Source organism: Phyllostomus hastatus, unplaced genomic scaffold (genome assembly GCF_019186645.2).
Source record: "Phyllostomus hastatus isolate PE091 unplaced genomic scaffold, TTU_PhHast_1.1 phas_scaffold_501, whole genome shotgun sequence".
NCBI classification, from domain to species: Eukaryota; Metazoa; Chordata; class Mammalia; order Chiroptera; family Phyllostomidae; genus Phyllostomus; species Phyllostomus hastatus.
Genome location: NW_025334033.1, coordinates 61,066,668 through 61,087,846, shown reverse-complemented (window position 1 = coordinate 61,087,846; position 21,179 = coordinate 61,066,668). Strand labels below are relative to the sequence as shown.

Here is a 21,179-nt window from a genome sequence, read left to right as displayed (position 1 = left end):
CAAGGACACAGGTGGCCCTGTGAAGGATCAGCAAGTGGCCCGTGTGGCTTGAGCTGAGATGTAAGGGACGTGGTGGTAGGGAGGCTGGGGAGGGGGGTGGGGCTGACTATGGGAGGTGCCCAGAAAGCCTTGCTGGGGAGTTTGGGCTTTATGCTGTGGCTGATGGGGCGTCACTGAAAGACTGAAGCAAGGTGATGAATGACATGATGGAAGTTTTCTGTTGGAAAGGTAACTCCTCTCCTAAGGGGGAAGTTGGGCGGGAAGGAGGAGGCCCTGGAGGAAGAAAAACCAGTTAGAGGAATATGGCAACCTCACAGACGAGGGGTGCTAAGAGATGGAGACAGGGCTGCCTCCAAGAGAGTCTGACAAAGGAAACTTGAAAATGACTCATTCCCCTTCTGCAAAGGTTTCGGAACGCCTGCTCTGTTCTCCACATCCACGTCCATGCAGGCAGACGCAGGCAGCGTGGCCTGGAGGTCAGCACCCAGACTCTGGTGTTGACCTTCCCATGTTAAATCTCCTTACTGTGTGCGGGTGTTGTGCCTTGGGGAGTCGCCCTAGGACTCAGTTTCCCTTCTGCAATACGGAGGTTGTAGCAGTAGTGTTCGCCTGTGAGGGTGCCCTGAGGGGTAAACAAAAAAAACTCGGTTGCTTTTTAATAGTCGTGACTGCTACTGTTTATCTGTTAGGGAAAGCAGAAAACAAAACAAAACAAAATCAGAACCAGAAAGCCCCTAAAGGATGTGCATCTTGGGACTCAGGCTAAGAGCAAAGAGGAGAAGGCACCTGAAATGCCCTTTGGGGTTTCAAATGCTAAATATTCAAATTGACTCATTTTGCTTCTGCTGTTAAAGTGTAAAGTCCTCTTCACAGAAATGGTTCCCCCGAGGGCTGGGTTGGGCTGCTTACTCTCCGCTGCCGTGTCTTTGTGGCCTTAGCCCAGGGAAGCCACAGAGCAGTTTTCTATTCCATTCCCAAGGCTTGCCCCAGCCCCCTGGGCCATCATTTTTATCCCGAGCTTTGGTGGAGACGCTTGGCCTCATCTGTGTGGTAGACCCTGGAGCTGGCTCTGTGGATCTGTTCCTCCTGGTTGTTGTCTATGTGGTCGGAGACACAGTTTTGGAGGACCTCGGGGACCCCGAAAGCTCGGGCAGCTCCCCAATGAGCAGATCACGCAAACAACATGGCGACCGTTGATTCCAAGAGGGAGAGGGCCTGTGTTCGCTGGGCCTGGTTGCCACTCATCATCCTGCAGTGAGGCTTGTGGAGCTTCTCGCTTGTGCCCTGGGGCGAGCCACTTAACCCGAGCTGGGCCTCAGCAGTTCAGCCCGCGGAGGATACGTGAGATCATGAGATCCATCCATCTCCAGAATCTCACCCCTGAGACACGTGAAGGCGTCTGCAGATGACTCTAAGAGGGAAGTCCCGCGGAGCTGCTGTCATACGAAAAAGCAGCAACCGTTTATTGGTTGTTTACTTTCCTCTGGGCTCTGTTCTAAGTGCTGCGGTCCTTGAGCCCACGTAACCCTTGCAACAAGCCTGCGGGCGGGTTCTGTCATCATCACCCCTGTTTATGAATGAGGAGCAAATAGATTCTCAGAAGCTGAGCAGCTTACCCGAGTTAAGTAACAGTCAGTAAAGGGTTGAGCTGGGATTTGAGCCTCCCTAGGTGCCTCACCCCTGTGCTGTGCCGCTCTGTGTCGTGGTATTGGTGACACTGCATCTGGGCCTTTTCTCCAAGATTTTTCTCCAAGGGGAAGACTGGAGGGAGAAGGAAAAATTATTAGGGAAGCCTCGGCTGTCTGACATGGTACTACTGCACTCCAGATGTGGACTGCTATACTTTCATAGAAGGGGGTGTCAATGAGGGGAAGGAGTAGGGGCATTAGAGTCAGGTAGACCCGGTCCCTCATCCCACTGAGTGTCAGGCTCCTCCTATAAAGGGACCAGAGAGTTCCCCTTGTTCGGAATATTGTCAGGAGTGAGTGAGACAACCCACATAAAGTGCTTAACAGAGCGCTGGCATATAGTTGGCATTTAGGAAACATTATTGCCTACCCACCCCTGCCCCGTCCGCGTTCCATCTTTCTTCCCCAAGGTGAAGTGCAGGGAATTGAACAGACACTGATAAGCAGACCTGGAGTCCTTGCATTTCTTTGGCAGTGGAACAGAATAAACTGACTGTGCGTTTGAAGGCACAGTTTCAGGGCACTTGGTTTGGCAGTCCCTCCGCCCGAGAACTTCTTTGTCCGATGTGTTCACATGCCACAACTGTTTATGTCCCTGCCTCCAATAAACTTGTCTTAGAGACTTCTTTCGTGACTAGCCTTGGAGAAAGCAGCAAGCGCATTCGTCTTCTGTAATCCTCAAGATCACGAGGCGGCTTCGCCGACGGGTGGGACGCGAGCCAGAGCCTGTGTGGCTGGTGATCTGTGGTAGTCGCTTTTCAGGCTGTGAATTCCTAGATGTTTGAGGACATTGACTGTCTTCAGTGTGGCTCCTGTGGTCCCGTGGCTGTGGCTTCTGCAGGTGACAGCCCTGTTGAAGGGAGAGGTGCTTCATGGGGGTGGGTTCAGTGTTGGGTGAGGCGCCCGCCCCGGGGGACAGGGGACATTGCGTTGGAAGCGCCTACATGTAGCAAGAGCAGCAAGGATTGCTCTTCAACTGGAAAGCATCCTGGGGCAGCTTTGTGTGATCCTCCCAGACTGAGCAGGCCACCTCACTGCCCGGAAGGCTGGCATACAGCCTGTGCCCGGGAAAGTTACTTAACCTCTCAGAACCCTCTTGACCTCAGAAGGGTTACCTTTTATTCTCTGCAGCTTCTTTGTCCAAAGGAAGCCTGAAGCTTTCATCCACCTTGCATGGGCTGGGTCTGGGATTTCCCGGAAATATGATCCTTTGCATCCCTTGTTGGCGGGGGTTGGGGGGGTTGGGGGGAGGTTGGTTCCCTTCCCCTCCTGCAATGCCTCCCTGTCCTTGGCTTGCTGTGTGACCTTTTGTGGCGGTGAATGGAACCTTTGCCACTGGTTTTCATTTTGCGAGCTCTCAGGGATTTTTATCCTTTGCTAATCAATGAGCAGAGTCTTAGGTGCTTTGCTCAGTACTCGGGCCTCAAGCTGGTTTGGTGAATTCCACTTGACACAGTTTCTTCAGCACTGATTCTGCAGGCTTGGGGCCGGGCAGTTTACATGCTTGTTTCAGAGCCTTCTTTTCCCCTCTGCATTACCCTACGTAGCTGCCACCGTTCCCGCCCCGGTTTGCAGGGGCCAGGTGTCTAGGACGTGGATCTCCCTGACTCCAGGGTGCACACTGTCTTTCTCTGTCCTTGGTTTGACACGGCAGGGCTGGGGAGTGTGCAATTGTATCAAGACAAAGTCCTCCCGACTAAGGGAAAACCCACTCAAATGACAGGGTGGGAAAGCTCCCTTCTGACACAGGGCCCCTCCTCCTTTCTTCCTGGATTTACAACCTTCCCAACCTGCAGAGAGCAATCGTGCCAGGTCAGGGTGCTGGACTGCAGACCTTTCACCTACTGACTCCTTCCCTGGCTGTGCTCTTTGGACCCGACTCCACCACACTTTAGTGGAGCAGGATTTCCTTTAAGATGTGGGCAGAGGCCTGGGTGCCATGCTGTGATTCTGGGCAGAGACCCTTGTCGTCGGCGTCATGACTGAGGCTACTGTTCTGCAGATAAGGGAAGGGCCAGAGATCACGAGCTGCCTAACCGTGCTCTCTAGAAGCAGGAAGTGTTGCTTAATTGCCATGACCCAAGGCTGTGACCTTTTCCGTTCTGTTCTTCTGTCAAGTTCCAAATCACTCACTCACGCACTCACTCACTCACTTGTTCATTCATTAATTCCACAAACACATTGATTGCCTGCTGTGTGCCAGGAACAACATAAAGTACTGGGGGCATCGTGTGAATGAAAACCAGACATAGGCCCTGCCCTCTTGGAGCTTATAGCTGGAATGACCAAACATCCCAGTTTTTGTGATTCTGAAGTAATTAATAGCATATCTCTCTTTCTCAAAACTGTCCTGGTTTGAAAGATAAATTTCACGGTCACCCTGCTGATAGGAAGTGGCAGAGGCAAACCTTAAGCATGTAATCACACACATAAGGGTAAATAACACCGGGATGGGTGCTGCAAAGGCGAGGGAGGTAGAGTCTTGGGGCACGAAGAACGCCTGAGCAGAACCGACTGAGCTGGATGGGGACCCTAGGAGAGGGAGCTGAGCGAGGGTCTGCAGCGGAAGGAAGCCGGGCTGTCTAAGCACCGAGAGAATGGAGCCACGGGGGTCAGAGAGCAGTGAGCACAGGGAACTGGGTAAGCGATTAGACTGGAGACAAGCAGGGCCCAAACCGTGCCAGGCCTGGTGTTGGGTTGTATCCTAAGAGCACTGTGAAGCTGTGGCTAAGTTTTGAGTGGCTGGGTGACTTGATCTGATCAGTCGGTATATTGCCATTTTGGTCCCTCCTACCATCCTCAAGGGTAGCAGTGGCAGTTAAGAGCTGGTTTGAAGTCATTGATTCATTGATTTACTCATTGAACAGCTAAACATTTATGGAGTGCCAACTATGATGCTCTGCTAAGGGTCCTGATCTGGATTTTGGAAGTGGTTTATCCTTAGATATGCCAAAACTCAAGTCCAGGGGACGCCGTCATGGACCCTCGGTGGTCAGCGGGGCCCTGCTTGGCCCTGCAGCATCAGGCACTCACGTCGGCCTCTCTGCTTTTTCGACTCTGTTGGATAATCACTTTTCTCTTCTGTCTCCTTCCCACGATTGTGAGCTCTTGCAGGCTGAGTCTGTATCTGCCATCGATACATCCCTCATGCCCGGCCCAATGGCTGGCCCAAAGAAGATGTGTAAGGTTTGAGGAGCAAATGAATAAATGGGACCTTCTAAATCTGTTTTGGAGACCAAGAGCCCTTCCTTTAAAACCTTCCAGAAACCAAGGAGAAGATGACTTTGTTCTTGTGCAATAGAAGACCTTTCTTTCCCTTCCAGTTGTCAAAAAGACCCCTTTCAAATCATTGTTCTGTTTTCCTTACGCAGGGGCAGATTCCCTTGGTGTCTCCAGCCCCCAGAGCTTTACATATTTAGGAATATAAGGATTTTAAGGGGGAGGGGGCCCCTGAGACACCCATCTGTCCGCCTGTGGAAATCCTTACCATGAGTCAGAGATCAGAGCCAGAGAAGCTTTTTCTTTCCCTGCCCTGGGCCGCCCCTTCTTCCTAGTAGAGCTCATGCAGGAAGCTTAGGCCGCAGCCCAGGCAGCAGGTGACCTCTGGGGAGGACAGGTTTGGGTTCTTTATGCGGAATGACCCAGCTCTGAGGAGCGGAAGGGACTCCCTGCAGCTGTCGTCCTGAAGTCAGAGGCTTGCCCTTTTTCCAGGGCAGCCAACGGGCCGAGGAAGATCGTGCAGTGTGTGCAAGGCTGGGCCTGCAGCCTCTGGCCTGTCTCTCCAGGCCTCCACTTCATTGTTATTATTATTATTGTTGTTGTTGTTTTTATCCCTGGGGTTGTTGATTCCATCACTGCTGAGTGAGGACGATCTAAAGCTTTTAAGCCAGCAATTAAAGAGCTAATGGAAATTGGCATGTCACTGGAAAAAATGAATTCGCAAATGAGAATTCAGTGTTTCCAAAAAAAAAAACTACGGTAAAAATAAAACAAAATCCCAGAAATGAATGCTACTGTGTCCACATTTATACACAAATGTGCACGTGTTTGCTCCTTATTTAAAGTGAAGCAAGACTCTTTTAGCAAGATTTTGATGGTGTGTGGCTCAGACAATTATTTTCATTGCTCATAATCCAATGTATTCCTTTAGATAATTGATATTTACTGAACGTCTGGCATGACGCAGGTGCTGTGCGAGGTTCTGGTGATCAGCAGAACATAACAAAGGTGCAAGAAGCCCACTCCCTGCCCTCCAGAAGCTTCCAGTCCAGTATTCACTGTGTCCCTAGCTGGCACCACCTGGGGCGGACTGTGGCCAGGCACTGCTCTAAATGCTTTCTGTATTTTAAGTCATTTAATCTTCATAAGGATCCTCTGAGGAGGGGTAAGCAGCCAAGGAACAGAGATGCTCAGAGACGCTAAATAACTTGCCGAAGCTTAAGTGAGAAGTTAAACTGGGGTCTGGATACGGGCTGCGGCATCTGTCCTTTTTAACCATACGGCTCTGCACCTGGCTGCGGGGACCGATTTGGCCTGGGCGGTTAGTTAGGGCCCAGTGCGGCCGGTGCTGGAAGATAAGGAGACACTCAGGCTTCCGTGCGCAGAGAGGAGTCTCTGGCTCACGCTGTGGGACCCTCAAAGGGACCTCCATTCACCTGTGACAAGGCCGCAGGGTATACTGGTGATCGGTTGGCTGTCCTCTAGAGCAGGAGTGGCACACTCATTCTCACCGGGGGCCACATCAGCCTCGTGGTTGCCTTCCAAGGGCCGAAAACATTTTAGGTCTGTATAAATGTAACTGCTTAACTGTTAAGGAGTTGAAATTACATTCGGCCCTTGGAAGGCAGCCCCAAGGCTGATGTAGCCCCCGGTGAAGATGAGTTTGCCACCCCTGGTATTGAGGGACATGGCTCTTTGCCGTCATACCAGGTGTCGTGGCTGTGCCGATACAGTGCCTTTAAGAGCAGGGCCCACGAGCTGTGAGTCAGGTCTGCACCAGTTTATATGGGGGACATATATTTTCCTTCGTTCTCGGTGGAAAAGGGGCAGACAGGATGCAAAGCCTGCTGATTGATGCAGGTTAACTTTACTGAGGGAATGAGGTTTTAATCTTTTGTTTTTTGAAAAATGAGGACCCGAAGTACCAATTCCTAGTTCTCTTTGTTGTCTTTTTGTTCAGGTGGAGGCAGGTGACATGACAGGTGAGCTTTAGGAAGCGTTTGCAGGCTGGAGAGGCAGGCCTCTGTGGGAGGCAGGAGAAGGCCAGAGCCGACGGGGCGGACTTTTCACCGGAGCCCGCTCTGCCGCTTGCTTGCTCACTACTGTGGCTGCGGGCAAGTTACTCCTGTGTCTTTCGACTCATTTAGAAAGTGAGAATAATACTAGGATTTATTAGTACAGGAATTTTTTTTTGTGAGGGATGAATAAGATAGAATGCACATGGCAAGTGTTTTGAACTAAGATTATCTTTATGAGAATTCTAGAACTTTCTTTGAAGTCCCTGGCATTGTCTCCACTCTGTATCACCGCAAACTGTGTGAGTATCAAAGGAAGGTGGTGACTGTAGGTGCTGACTTTCTCTAAGGGTGCCAGAAAATGAAATATTAATTTGGGATTAATATCGAATGCTCAAGACTGAGAAAGCTTTCAAGTAAATAGCTACGACCAAAACAAGGTAGCAGAAGAATCTTCTTCTTTTTTTTAAAATTGTGGTTTTAATCATCTTTTAAAGTTCAGACTCTCTCCAGTGCATGGAATGACAATGGAAGGAATGGTCATCTTTGATGTAGCTCACGCTGCAATGCATCAGAATTCTTGTAACTGCTTTTTTAGCCCAGCAAAAGAAATTTTTTTTCCCCAGAAATTGAAGAGACTCATTTTTGATAGGAACAATCGCGAGGGCAGAGAGAGCAGGGCACACAGCACACATGCTCCTCGGGTCCGGGGTGATTTTTCAACATCTCTTGACGAAGTTGTTATTGAGTCTGTAGAGGGTGAGCCCCGACAGAGATGAAAGGTGACAGCCTGAAAGTTTATTGATGGTCTCAGAACATACATCTTGGCTTCCTTAGTAGACGTGATGCCTTCCTCCTGGTTGGAAAGTTTCTCTGGTTCCATCCTTCCGTGTAGTCCAAGAGAGGACATTAATTCCACATCGTTAGGCACAATTCAGAAGGCAAACGAGCTCCTGCAAACAGGCCTGGATCCCATGTGACGATGTTTCGGTAGATTAGTCGTGGGTGTTGACCTAGGTGCTGATGAACTGAGTTTTAGAACCTTTCACCCCGCCCCCCCCTCCCCGCCCCACAAAAGAATGAACTAGTGGAAACAAGGAAAGCGAACTTGTCCGAGACCATCGGCTCTGGATGCCGGCCCAGTTCACCTTGGGTTTCGCCCTCTCTTACTCCCCAAACGGATTTTCCATTTGTCCTGTCCTCTCCGCAGCTGGCCTTTGCTTTAGGTTTGTAACTAGGCTGTAAAGTTCCGATGAAAGCCTGCTGCCTGGTTCCCCGGGGCCCCAAGGAAAGGCTAATATTTGCTCATAACTGGATACTAGGACAGCAGGAAATAAACACCATCGTAATAGCCACCACGGCCCTGACGGTGCCTTTCTCTTGGCCTTTTTATGGCCCGGCCTGGTTTTTGTGAGTGTGGTGTGGCCACAGGATGGCTGCTGCACGCAGGCCGCTGCCGGCTATCTGTCTGGGTGCCAGGTGAAGGCACGTGGGCATCGATCCTCTTTCCCTTCTCCCTCCACCTCTCACAGAGGTGCCTGGGTGGGTGCCTGCCCACTCTCCCCAGAGCCAGGAAGCTGGGCCAACGCGGCCCAAGATGGGGAGAAAGAAGAACACGGGGTGGAGAGAAGCTGCCTTCCTGGCATTTTCAGATGGGGTCTTCCTGTTCATCACCATCCACGTGCTGGTGTGGCCGGGCACTAGGCCCGTGCACGTGGGGGAGGTGTGCACTAGTGCGAGTCCGTGTCCCCTGGGGATGGTAGCGATACCCGTCTCAAAGGGGCACCACAAGCGTGAACTGAGTTAGCCCATGTACTAGTTAAGCCCTCAGAAAAGATTCCTGTAATATTATTAATATTATCATATATGAAATAGTAAAGCGCATTGTCCAAAATCAAAAACACGTGGGAGAAAATCCCTGCAAGGAAGGTCCCTCATTTTATAGATGAGGAAATTGAGGCTTAGGGAAGGTGCGTGACTTGCACGGGCTGAGCATCTGCCCTTTCATCCATGTGATTTCTCTGTGGCAGGAGAAACACGAGTTGCTCACACACTGCACCTCTCTGCACTACAGCAAAGACTTCTTGGAATCAGCCGCGGAAATGCCTTGTGAGGGTGGGTCCAGGTTTCCTCTCCGATCCCCTCGCAATCTGGTTTGAAATGTTAGGATGAGGCCTTGCATGTGCACGGGAAATTGCCCCTCCCCCAGCGCCACCGCATTCACTTTCGCTGCAGTTAAATATTTATATGTAAAGCACTTCTGAAGCAGGAGAAATAAAAAGCAACTGTGGCAAACAAATTAACACCATCTTTCCACTTCCTTCCCGAAGCCCTCCGGCCACCACCGCCGTGTAAGGAGGTGGGAGGAGGCTGTGGGGCTCTGACTCATTAGGGGCATCTTCGAGTTGGTGTGCACGTGATCTGCCAGCGGCCTTTGCCTGCCTCAGGGGGTCTGCGGCTCTTCTTCTGTCCACTAATGGCGGAAAGTCTGCTCACTATTAATGCATTTAGGAAGCCACTTTCACACCCACCCCGTCAGCCTGCCTCAAGCCCTGGCTCATTTTCTACTCCACAAATCCTGTTGCTGGCTGGGACGAAGTATAGTGTCAACACAGAGCCACCTTTGTGACCTCTGAGGAGGGGTCCTTTCCTTTCGCCCCAGTGGTGTAGGCTATGCGTGAAGTGGTCGTGCGTCCTGGGTTGCGCATGCCTTGTGGTCCCCGCGTGAGTGTGAGGAGAGCCCCCTTCTACCCTCGGCAAGTGTGTCAGATGGGGCCGTCAATCAGATGCTCCCCCTAGCTGTCGATGTCCACGCATATGGCGCCCATCGGTGTTATTCTTTGGCCCGTCTCAGACAAGCTGAGTGATTACTGCGCATCTTCCTTTTTGGTGCCACATAAGGAAACAGATTATCTCGCCGAGTACACAGATCATAGGAGAAAAGCCACAGACAGTTAGTGGTCCCCTGTGGGTCGTCATTCATCTCAGTGTAGTGTGAACACTCATGATGGTATCGCACGCCGTCCAGAGAGTGATTTACTCTGCCAGGCCTTGCCTTATGGGATTGCAGCACTGGGGGGCAGCGGGGGTGGGGGGCAGTGATCGATAGCCCCTTCTCTCTTCCTTCACTGTCAACCTCAGACACGCCTCACTTGTGAGAGGCTGCAGGTTCTCTTTATATCTTTCAGATGGTTCTAATGCATGGGGTGGGGCGGGGCGGGGTGGGGAGGATGCATGGGGGGAGAGGGAGAGTTTTGTTTGATGTTTAAGCCAAACAGCACACAGCTCAGTTATATCATTTTGCTGTCGCTGTGCTCAGACATTTCTAATGGGCTGGCTTATCTTCACTTTTGCAGCCTGAATGCAGAGAGAGAGAGAGGGAGAGAGAGAGAGGGAGAGAGAGAAACTTAAAAGCCAATGCATTTAATTTTAAAATGTTTTCTTGAGTTCAAACAAGATCATTAGAAAATACTTTAGGAGGGTCGAGTTAGAACTATGAACTCAATGAGGAATAGTCTTACTGAATTAAAAATGATGCTATGAATTCAAGGGCATACAGTCTTTTGCACTGCGTTTTCCCTGTAGGCACGTAACACGAGTTTGCTGATTCACGTTAACGCTGGTGGTTTGTTGGAGTGTTTCTGACTCATCAGATTTGGATGGCAGCAAACCGCATTTCTGGGACTGGGGGCTGTCCAAAGCCTTAGCAAGAGCTCGGTGACTCGTCGAAGGGCTTATCCTTTTCCTTCTTCCTTCTGGTTCTAAATCACACTCTGGCCCCCTAGCGCCGTAACAGCCCTTATATTTCATTTCCACAAAACCACTTCCCAAAGGCATTTGCGTGGATAGCCCATTTTACTGAAGATTTGGGGGGAATCAAGAGAAGAATTTACATAATAATAAAGCAAGTTAAAGTTGGATACCGGATGGACGTGTTCTTCAAAAGTCCTGGGCATTGCTGGAACTCACCTTGAATCTCCCGCGTGTCAGTGGACACTCCATCCTCTCTTTTTCCGACCTTGTTTTTCACGGCTTTCTCTCTCTTTTCTTGGTTTCCTCCCTCTCAGGGTATAAAATCAACCTTTCCCAATTTTTATCCATTTGTTTTTAAATTAAGTTTTTAATGCAACACAGTTAAGCTCTCTCCGGTTCCAAGAGACAAAATGAAGTTTGGTGCCTCCACTTCCAAGGAAGCAGTCTAATGAGAGTTGGTCCCCTGTGGTCCCTTCTGCCTAAATTCTCAGACGATGGCCGTCCTTTTCCGTCCTCCCTAGAGGCAGTCATGGGTGTGGGCCAGGAGCAGTGAGCTCTGGGCACCCTGTGTAGGGGGCAGGGCGAAACCACGGCTTTGACCCAGTCAGGGTGTGAATCCTGACGTCCCTGCTTCCTGGCTGTGTCACCTGCGGTAAGTTACTGAACTTCCCCGAGGCTGCTTTCTTACCACCAAAGATGGGGGTCCTTTTACCTTTTTTTTGCAAGTTGTAGAAAGGATCAAATTGAGTAACCCGCAAGCTGTGCAAAGGATAAAATGATATAACACTTCCATAGTACCTGGCTCAGTGCAAGCACTGAACGAATGTTTCCTTTCAATGGATAAACACTTTCCTGGAGGGTTACCTATGTAAACATTAAATATCTGTAAATTACATGATTCCAAAAAGCGAGCCTTGAAAAGGAATCTTACTTTGGATTTTCCGATGAGACAGATCAGCATCTCAGTTTGCCCTGGCTGCAAACCTGCGTTTTTACATGCAGTGCTGGGCCTGCCGCGGATGCTTCTTTGCAATTCTCAGCCCGGTGAGACCTGGCTGAAACCAAGCTCTCTGTGCGGCATCGTAGACATTGTAAATATTAGGTATTGGTGCTGTGATTGGAGGTCACCTACGTGACTGAGGCCTTGAGTTGTCCAGGGGGTATTATTTCCAGGTGGGCCCATCAGAGCTGAATCGATAATGGGGAGAGAAACCCCAGCGAGGCCTGTGGCTGGGTGTGATGGCGCTCACAGCGTAGTGAAAATGGATCGTTTGCTAGCCGAAAGGACTCGCCAGCTATCTTTTCTCTAAAGCAGAGCGGAGCGGAGCCCCTGATGAATAAATGATTGTTGTCGGTTAGGTCGATCTAAACCGTGGGCAAAGACAGTCTGTACGCAGCCTGCGCAGCTGGATTTTACATTCTGGGGTGCCAGGGTTTATGCCAGAAACAGTGGCCAGCACAGATGTCATGTTCGTAGAGGCAGGGAAGAAGCCTCTAAAGACTTAAACAAAAGAGAATTTCTCCTTTTGTTCAGTCAATTGTCTAGGGGTCTGCCAAATCCATCCTGTAGCCTGGTTTTCTGCAACACGTGAGCTACGAATGGTCTTTGCCTACTTAAAGGGTTGTGCAATGAACCAAAAATATGCGACAGAAACCACACTTCCCCCACAAAGCCTAAAGTATTTATTATCTAGTACTTTATGCAGAAAGGTTGCTGATCCCTCACCTAGAGAGTTTTAAATATCTCTGATTTATGCAGGCAACATATATTGATTATTGACTTTTTCACTTGTAATCTGATTTGTGGCAACAGTGTCTGTTTTAACAAAGCCTAAATGGCATGATTTAGGATAAATATAATCACATTTCCGTATTTAATTGTGCCTTGATGGCTCCGCATGGGGCCATTCTGGGGGACAGAGTCTCTAGTTGTTCTAGAAGTAGCCCTATGTCTGTCACCTCCCCCTGAGACTCCCACCTGTCCCTTCCTCCCTGCAGCTCATCTCTTTGCTCCTCCCCTCTCCTCTGGCCGGAAAGGGGTTGGCAGGGTCTAGCTCAGAAGGGCTGCTGAGAGATTTCACCTTATTCTGTGCATGCCCTCGAAAGAAGTGGGGCTGGTCTAGACCCCAAAGTAATGTCACTTTAGGGAGGGCACGAGCAAGTCAGAAGTCCGGAAGTGTGAGGGACCATCTCATGGAGTGTCCTGCTGGGGCTGGAGGCTTTAGTAGGATGAGGTGGGGGTGAGTCATCAACATGGCCAATTTCTTGGGAATTTTAAGTTGTGTGGAATTCTAAATCCAGTAGGCAGCAAGGAGTCAGTCGTATTTTAAAAAGGAGCAATATGTGTCTTTGTGTTGGGGGACAGTGAAATGACAGTCACAAGACTGGCGATCAGGTCAACGCTGACCCAGTGCGGGGCATTGAGCTAAATGCATTGCATGGACCATCTCATTCAATATCCACAACGGCTCTGGGGGGGGGGAGGTATCATTATTCCCGGTTTTCAAGGCAGGAGATGTGGGCTCAGAGAGGTTAAAATAACTTGCCCAGGGTTCTGCGGTTAACACCAGGTAGAGCCAGGGTAGTCTGCCCCGGGAGCCCAAGCTCCTACCTCCAGTACCCCTGGAACAAGCTCGGTGTGAAACATTCTAACCAAACAGAAAAGAGTCAAAAGCAGCTGAAACCCTGTCTTCCAGGAATGGCCACTTTGGGTGGCAATCCTTCCGACATCTTTCTACGTACGTGCGAAGTGATTTGTGTGCAGTTTGTATAACCCAGGGCTTCACTGCATGAATCTGTGGCTGCAAACTCTGCACAGATGGCACCACACTGTATACACTAGTTTTTGTCCCCCACTTACAGTGGGTGTGTAGCATTTTGCTTTGTGACTATGCCCTCATTTATGTAACCAGTCCTCTGTAGATCACTGAAGGCTCTTGAGCAGGGAAATCATTATTATTCTTTTTAACTTTTTAAACCGGGTCTCATGCTTTCTCCCTTTCTCTGCAGCACGCCCTGGACGCCGACAACGCGGGGGTGAGCCCGATAGGGAACTCCTCCAACAACAGCAGCCACTGGGACCTCGGCAGTGCCTTCTTCTTCGCGGGGACTGTCATCACCACCATAGGTAGCCATCTGCTCGCTGCTCTCCTTTCCTCTGCAGGCCTCCGGGTCATGGTGCCGAGTCAGGCTTCGGCCCTCATGGAGTCTGTGGCAGAGCCCGGGGCTGCCAGGAAGCTTAAGAAACAGGGCCACGTTACTGCAGTGGTTGTTGTGGCTTTAAGTCAAAGGCAAAGCAGACGGAGAACTTCGTTTTTCACACTGGAAGACGCAGGGGCTGTTAGTTTGCAAGGACCTCATGAGAAGGGTAGAGTGAAAAATGAAACAATGCGTCGGTCAGTGGAGCTCAGACTGCTCAGTTGTGCTCAAATTCCTTTTTTAAAATTGTAGTTTTTTTCTTAAAGTTATATAGGAAATCACCAGAATGTTCTAGAAAGTTCGTTTATGAAAACCAGTAGTTGTTCACGTCCCCAGGGTAACCACTGTATTCTCTTTTGCTTGGTTATTTCAATATTCATCTTCGTGACTAAATACTACCCGCGTACAGCCACTTCGTGAACGCTCGGTTGCGGGGTCATGTCCTGACTTCCTGTGGCGCTAAGATGAGGAATTCATTCTCTTTCATCCACTCGGCTGGAGAAGGGCTCTCTTCCCATCCTCCTGCCCTCCACCATAGTTGGATTAGATCAAAAGTGAGCATTTGCATTTGTTTTGACTAGGGAAATGCTCTTCACAACTCGCCATAGAGGGTGATCTGTACTCCCTTCCCGCAGCAATTTTTCCCTTACGATATTTGCATGCCTCCTCCTTTTCCTGATACTTGGGGAGTTCTGTATTTTCGTCTTAGGGGTTCACTTTATTATTATAATAGTATATAACAACTTAGTGCTCTAGTCTTTAAGCAGTCTCTCTATTACTTCCCCATTATGGGCAATGACATCTCCCTCTCGACATCATCCTTTGAATTTTTACTTTTACGTTATTAAATACACTTCTGCTTCTGTTGGGTGATTTGCCTGCTTTGGATGACAACACTGGGCTCTCAGCTATTGCCTGTAAAGTGAACTTAACATCCCACCTTCTTTCCGTCTTCCACTCTCAACTATTACTCTTTGTGTTGTTCTGTAACATTGGGTACATCATTTTCATTCTGGTCTGTTCTCCTGGTACTCACATGCGTTTTAGTTGTAGTTCTCAGTTAAATATCGCTAGTGTTCATCCTGAGTCCCTTTGCCCTGGTTTTCTTCATCTGATTGGCTGAAACTCATCTTCATATAGTTCTCTTAAACACGGCTTATGGGAGCAATATTCCCTGAGTTCTTGTGCGCTTCAAAATGGTAGTTTTGCCCTTGAATGGCAGTTTGGCTGGAAATGAAATCCTTGACTCACAGGCTGTTTTTAAAGGGTCTTGTATGTGTTATTTCACTCTCTTCGGATGTTTATGCTGCTGTAGAGAAACCTGATGGCAGACCCGTATTTTTCCCTTTTATAAGTGACTTCATCTTTGGCTCAACTACCCAAAAGGTTTTATCTTTATCTTTCATACCACTACTAGGTTTTGTTTCATTGATTTCAGGGAAGAATTGCTGACTGTCGTCTTTAAAATTTTTTTTTTCTTGTTGTGCAATTATAGTTGTCCCCATTTTTCCCCCATTGCTCTCCCCTGCCCTGCCCACCCCCACCTGCCACATTCAATCCTCTCCCCCACAGTTGTCCTGGTCCACGGGTCCTTTATACACGGTCCTTGACTTGACCCTTCCCCTTCTTTCTCTGGTTATCCCCCTCCCCCCTCCCCCCTCCCCTCAGTTTGTTCTTTATTTCCATGTCTCTCGTTCTATTTTGCTCGCTTGTTTTTGTTGATTAGGTTCCATTGATAGGCAAACACTTTTTTCTGTTGTATGGTTTTAGTTCTGTCCTTTGGGAATTCCAACTACACATACATCATCACTTCTTTGCCTGTATTTTATGTCTGTCCTTTTCCCACTATGCCTTTTTAACTCTTCAGATTTGGTTGTCATTTTGGTAATTTTATCCTCTCTATTCCATTTGTGAATGTGTGTGTGTGTGTGTGTGTGTGTGTGTTCCTCACAGTGCCTATTCTGCCATCTGTTTCTTCTAATTTTTTTTAAAATTTTGTGATCATTAGTGGAATTTTTTCCTTCCCTTTTCTTTCCTGAGTTCCATTAGCTCCCATTTCATCTTTACTTGTTTGGTCCCTATTCCCCACCCCCCCACCCCACCCGCCACCAATTTCTTGCATTTCTGCTTGTGGTTTCTCTGTGAAGATTCTTAGAGATGATTACTTCAATAGTGTGTTACCATTTGTCTGCTTGGGGTGACATTTTTCCATTGAGTGTCTTTCATCCAGTGGTAAGTTTTGCTGCTTTTTTTTTCACATTTTTTAAAAATGGAAGCTTCATATTTATGCTGGGCCAGTTTCTTTTTAAAATACTTGACACCAAACAAACTGAATGTTCCTGCATCAGCCATCTGCTGAATTTTCCATGGCGCTGGGGAGAGGAGAGCAGGGGAAGCAGGTAGCTTTTCAGGTAGCACATCCCAGCACTCGCGTCTTTTCCTGCTGCCGAAGAAACACAGGCGCTTTCTAAAAATATGGTCCATCTGTGCTATTCCACGATTAGTCTTGCCTTGTCTGTTTTTTTGGACTAGATTAAATTCAGAGGGGTTTCTGCTGCTACCCCTCTTCAACTTATATCCATACCTGGTGCAAACAAAGATTTTTTTTGAAGTTCAAGATGAGACCCTCACTTTTTGGGGGGGTAGGAGGAAGGGAGGGAGAGAAACATCGATGTGAGAGAGAAACATAGATTGGTTTCCTCTGGTACGTGCCCCAGGAACTGAACCCACAACCTAGGCATGGACCCTGAGCAGGAATTAAACCCACAGTCTTTTGGTTTACAGGGCAATGCCCCAACCAACTGAGCCACACCAGCCAGGGTGAGACCCTCACCTTTATAATTGGATTTTTGCCGGCTCTTTCTGAGATTTGCCACCGATGGGCTCTTTTGTCATTCTCTGTATTTCTTCTCTTTATTTTTTTTCCTGTATGGTAGAATTTCTAAATTATATCCCTTTCCCAGTTCTGCTGAAAAAGTTTGACAGTTATCAACTCCCATACAATACTGAAGTCACATGGCAGTAAAAATGTTCATTTAGAGAATGAAAGACATAGAGCAGTCCCCAGTCCATAGCAATGAAGGACAGGCATGGGGGGGGGGGGGCTCTGCCCTCACGGCGGAAGGATTCCTTCTTTAACGTCGGGAAGGAACTCTCCCATCTGTTGCCCTCTGAAGGCCAGCTGTGCCGTCCGGCAGGTGCTTCTCTCTCCCTTGTCCTTCTTGACCACATGCTCAGTGCGGGGCGGAGGGCAAGCCTTCCTTAGGGGGATGCACGTCTTTGGTGGTCAACTGCTTCTTGGTGTAAGCTGCAGAGGCTAAGTGTTGTTTTAGAGGCACACCCTCTCCTTTTTTGTTTTTGTTTTTGTTTTTAGGCCTAACCTTTAGGACCTGTGTTGTTTCTGCATTGGTGCAACCAAGAAAGTTAGGGGCTATAAGACCATTTGGAATGAAAGAGAATTGTCATTCCTCTTTAGGAAGATGTTTCATCTAATTACATGTCAGACTAGGTTCACACGTGCAAATCTGCAGATATATCTGTTAAGATCAACGATTACAAATATTAGGGGTGTGCATTGCGTTCATGGATCTGGGGCCTAGAAGCCTTTTTAGACACTCGAGACCAGATTGGGCCCTATTACTCCACAGCCTCACAGTCCACAACAGAAAATAAACAGAATTTTCTTGTTTTATAAAATGACTAAATCGGTGTTGTGTACGACACACTGAAACACACTGTAGCTACACTGGTATGAGTTCTGATGGTACTTACTGTATCAAACTGTAGGAACCCAGGGGCTTGGTTATCGAACAACTGTGTTCATTGACCCACATGACAATTTGTGATTAAGGCATGGTGCTCCTAATGAGAAACATTTGATATGTAACATTATCTGTTTTTTTAATAGCCTAATTCTAGAATCTTTGCGTTTGTTCAAACAACATGTAGTCCTTTGCTTCTGATGCCTGGCATCCGTTTACGTACTCTGATAACCATTTCCCAGGGGTCCTCCTCCCCACACTTGGCAGGTCCCAGGGGAAGAATCACCTCGTCCAGCCTAAGAATTCATTATCTTGCACTGGAGTGGCCACAGTCCTTAGTTAAGAGACGGGCGTGAGATCTGGGTGAGCCCAGTAAGAACCTCAGTTCCTGGGCTGTTACTTGACCTTGGGAGGAAGTGGCTTCCTTTCTTAATGGAAGGTAAATCCAAAAACAGATGATAGGCCCGGGACCCTGCCAATCATTTTCTTCCTTTGATGTGTTGCTTTGCCTAGAATTCAGCTAACATTAAAGAAGCAGAGTAAAAAAAGGGGAGTGATAAAGGGGGTCCTGTTCACACCCTTTGAGGTTTGCATGGAGCTATCCATGAAGTGTTAAGAAATAAATGTTAAATCTCCTATTTACTGGGCTCAATGCATTTTCCTTTCTGCTTAAGCCAGCTGCACTGGCTTTTCTGTTTCCTAACACTAAGAAATTCTAATGAATAAACACTTAGGGGTCAGAGATCATGGAGGGCCAGTATGTACCCTGTGACCTCCATGGCCAGGGCCTGACCTTGCTGGATGCTGTAGCTGCCGTCTCTTGCCTCCTTTGGGCCACTTGCTCTGGATTTAAAGTCTCAGGCAGAGCATCCTATGGAATGGGCCTGGGTGTCCATGTGCTTGCGTCCTGGCTGCTTGGGAAGGTGTCCCCTGTACAGCGGGAGGCAGGACACCGTGTCATACTTAGGCACGGGGTGGGGACCTTTCCCAAAAATCTGAAGGAAGGTGGATGTTGACCAAGAAACAACTGCAGAACAGGCATGAAGCAGAAACAAAAATAAGACCCAACCCAAACCGCAAACCCACTACAGTATCATGACTCAGTGTTAGTGCTAGAGATTGGGTCCTTGTTTAATTCAATGGGAAAAATACTATTTTTGTCTCTTTCAATACATTGCAGAATAATGTATTGTAAGTTGACCACCATTTAGCTGGCTAAATGTTAACTCCAGAGTGGAGAGTATGTGTAAAGTCGTACAGTCAGAGAATTCTAAAGAGGACCAACTGTCGTGCAATGTTAGTAAAAATAATGACGTGTGGAAATGATGGTTTTTCATCATTCATCCCATGTGGTAGAAAGGCTGATAAGAAAACTCAGAACCCACTGATTCTTTCAGTGTTTCTTGAGACATTTCCTACAATTTAAGCGTCAGGCAGCGGAACAGCTGGCACTGAGACGCTGTCTCTTCATTGTTTGTGACATACACAGACATTAGCCTGCTTGCTTGGGTTCGTGTAATTTGCGACATGATACTGTAAATATTGCCCTGTGTTACCAAGCTTCTTTGAAAAACGATCTCAGAGGGGTTCCACTGGATCTACTATCCACACTTTAATTCTCTATTGTTGGGGGCGGAAGCTGCTTCTTCTTTTACCATCACAATGAAAACTTTTGCGCATGAAGTTCTCTGGTCGTTTCCTTGGAAAGATCCCCAAGGGACTGCTGTGTTAAAAATCAAGGGCCTTGAAAAGGCTCTCCAAACTGTTTCCAGAAAGATTGTCAGGAACTGCATGAGGTTATGTGCTTTGCAGATACGCAGAAAACACGTCCATGACTTAGAATGTCAACAGACAGATCTGAGGAACAATAGATTCTTTTCTGAAAAGCAGCAGCCCTACTCAGTTTCAGAAAAGCAGCAGCCCTTTTATCTGAGGATATCAAAGCCTCTTTTTTAAAAAAGCTTTTCTTGTACTCAACATTCTTGCTTGTACTCAACATTCAGGAAGATTTACAAGTGTATAGCCAAAGGGAATGAATGCATTCAAGCATTTTCCAAACCGAGAACCTTGCCAGAAGGAAGACTGGGTTCTGTTCTTTCTTGGGGTTGCCCTGCACCGACCCCCTTTCTCAGTAACTAATGCTGATGTGAGCAAGTCCCACCTGCCCTTGAATGTGGGCTCTGCTGGTGGGTCCCCAGCAACTCGCTTTTCTGAGCTGGAGGCATGACACTCACGCCTGTGGGCAGAGACTTTCTCGCGGACCATCACTTGCAGAAGGGCCACAAAGGACGGCATTCTTACCGACAGCTCTGGGATACAATTGGACTTTGGCCTTTGAGGCATTTTTGGATGGAGCCATCTGACTCCGCCCACATCAGTGAGAGCCCGTGGTCAGGTTCCAGATGGTAGTCGGTAACTGTGTTGCTTGCCTGGCGGCCTCACTTGAGAGTTGTACCTGCCAAGGAACATGGGCCCTGGGCGGCTGTTCCTAATCATCCAGCACTTGAATTGGAAGCTTAACCCATGGTTTTGGAAATAACGATCATTGTGGCTGACAGTCACATCTAGCGAGTGCACACTTGATTCTAGGTACTGTGGTCCTCAGGCCTTATCTTCGTCTCTCATTAACCACCTGAGGTGATTACTGTCATTAGTGACATTGTACCGATGAGAAGACTGAGGTCCCCAGACATTAAGTAACTCGCCCGAGAGCTCACGGGTAGTAAGCAATGGAGCCTCACTTCTTTCAGCAGGGCCAGCTTCATAATGCATGGGTCTCAGTGCAAAGTGAAAACATAGTCCTTTGCTAAAAAATGATTAAGAACCTTAAAATAGCAACAGCTAAGTGTTAAACAGAGCATGGGGCCCTTGTAAATGGGGGGTCCTGTTTGTACAAATTGCACATCCATGAAGCCAGCCCTGTATGCACAGACATTCTGGTTCCAGGATGCACACTCTTCACCATGTACCAGGGATGCACAGCACATGGTTCAGCAAAGATTTGACTCTGGCACGTCCGTAACAAGTGAGAGCATCATATGTGTGCTACTCAGACATACATCCTCTTTAGACATCAGCTCTCTCTTCATAAAAGGTGTGGGACTGTTTTCTAGCTGGGGATGAACAGAGCTTAGCCCTGCCTTGGGCTTTCTCATTTGTAACAGACCGTCCTTGCTGGGCTGGCCGTCTCCTTTGAAAGTCACCAGAGAACCAGTCAGTGGACTAGCTCCTTGGATGTCTTTTGCTTTACTTCAATCCAGTTCCAATCTTCTGGGCTAGTTCTGCCTGATCAATTGCTTCTCTTGTGGCCGTGTGTCCCCTCTCATTTCCCCGCCTTCACCACCCCTGGCAGCACCAAGAGATACCGGCACCCCAAGTCCAGTCATGGGCCCACCCAAGTCACTGAGCCAGCCAAACTGAGGTACAGACACTTGGTCCCTTGTTCTGGGGCTGTGGCAAGATGACAGAGTTTCCGGAGGGAAAGTAGTAAACAACCATCTGTTTTCTCCTGGGGCTTAGTTTTTTATTTCTGGAGACATATTGCT

The 21,179-nt window shown here is 48.4% G+C and overlaps 1 protein-coding gene across 2 annotated transcripts in view; it reads left to right on the top strand.

The window, feature by feature from the left end:
* KCNK10 (potassium two pore domain channel subfamily K member 10) overlaps positions 1-21,179 on the top strand; it is a 70,586-nt gene that overhangs the window by 11,212 nt on the left and 38,195 nt on the right. For both annotated transcript variants that reach the window (XM_045821930.1, XM_045821929.1), the window contains exon 3: positions 13,685-13,802. In XM_045821930.1, coding sequence (XP_045677886.1) covers positions 13,685-13,802 — 118 coding nt within the window. The remainder of the gene's footprint in view (positions 1-13,684; positions 13,803-21,179) is intronic.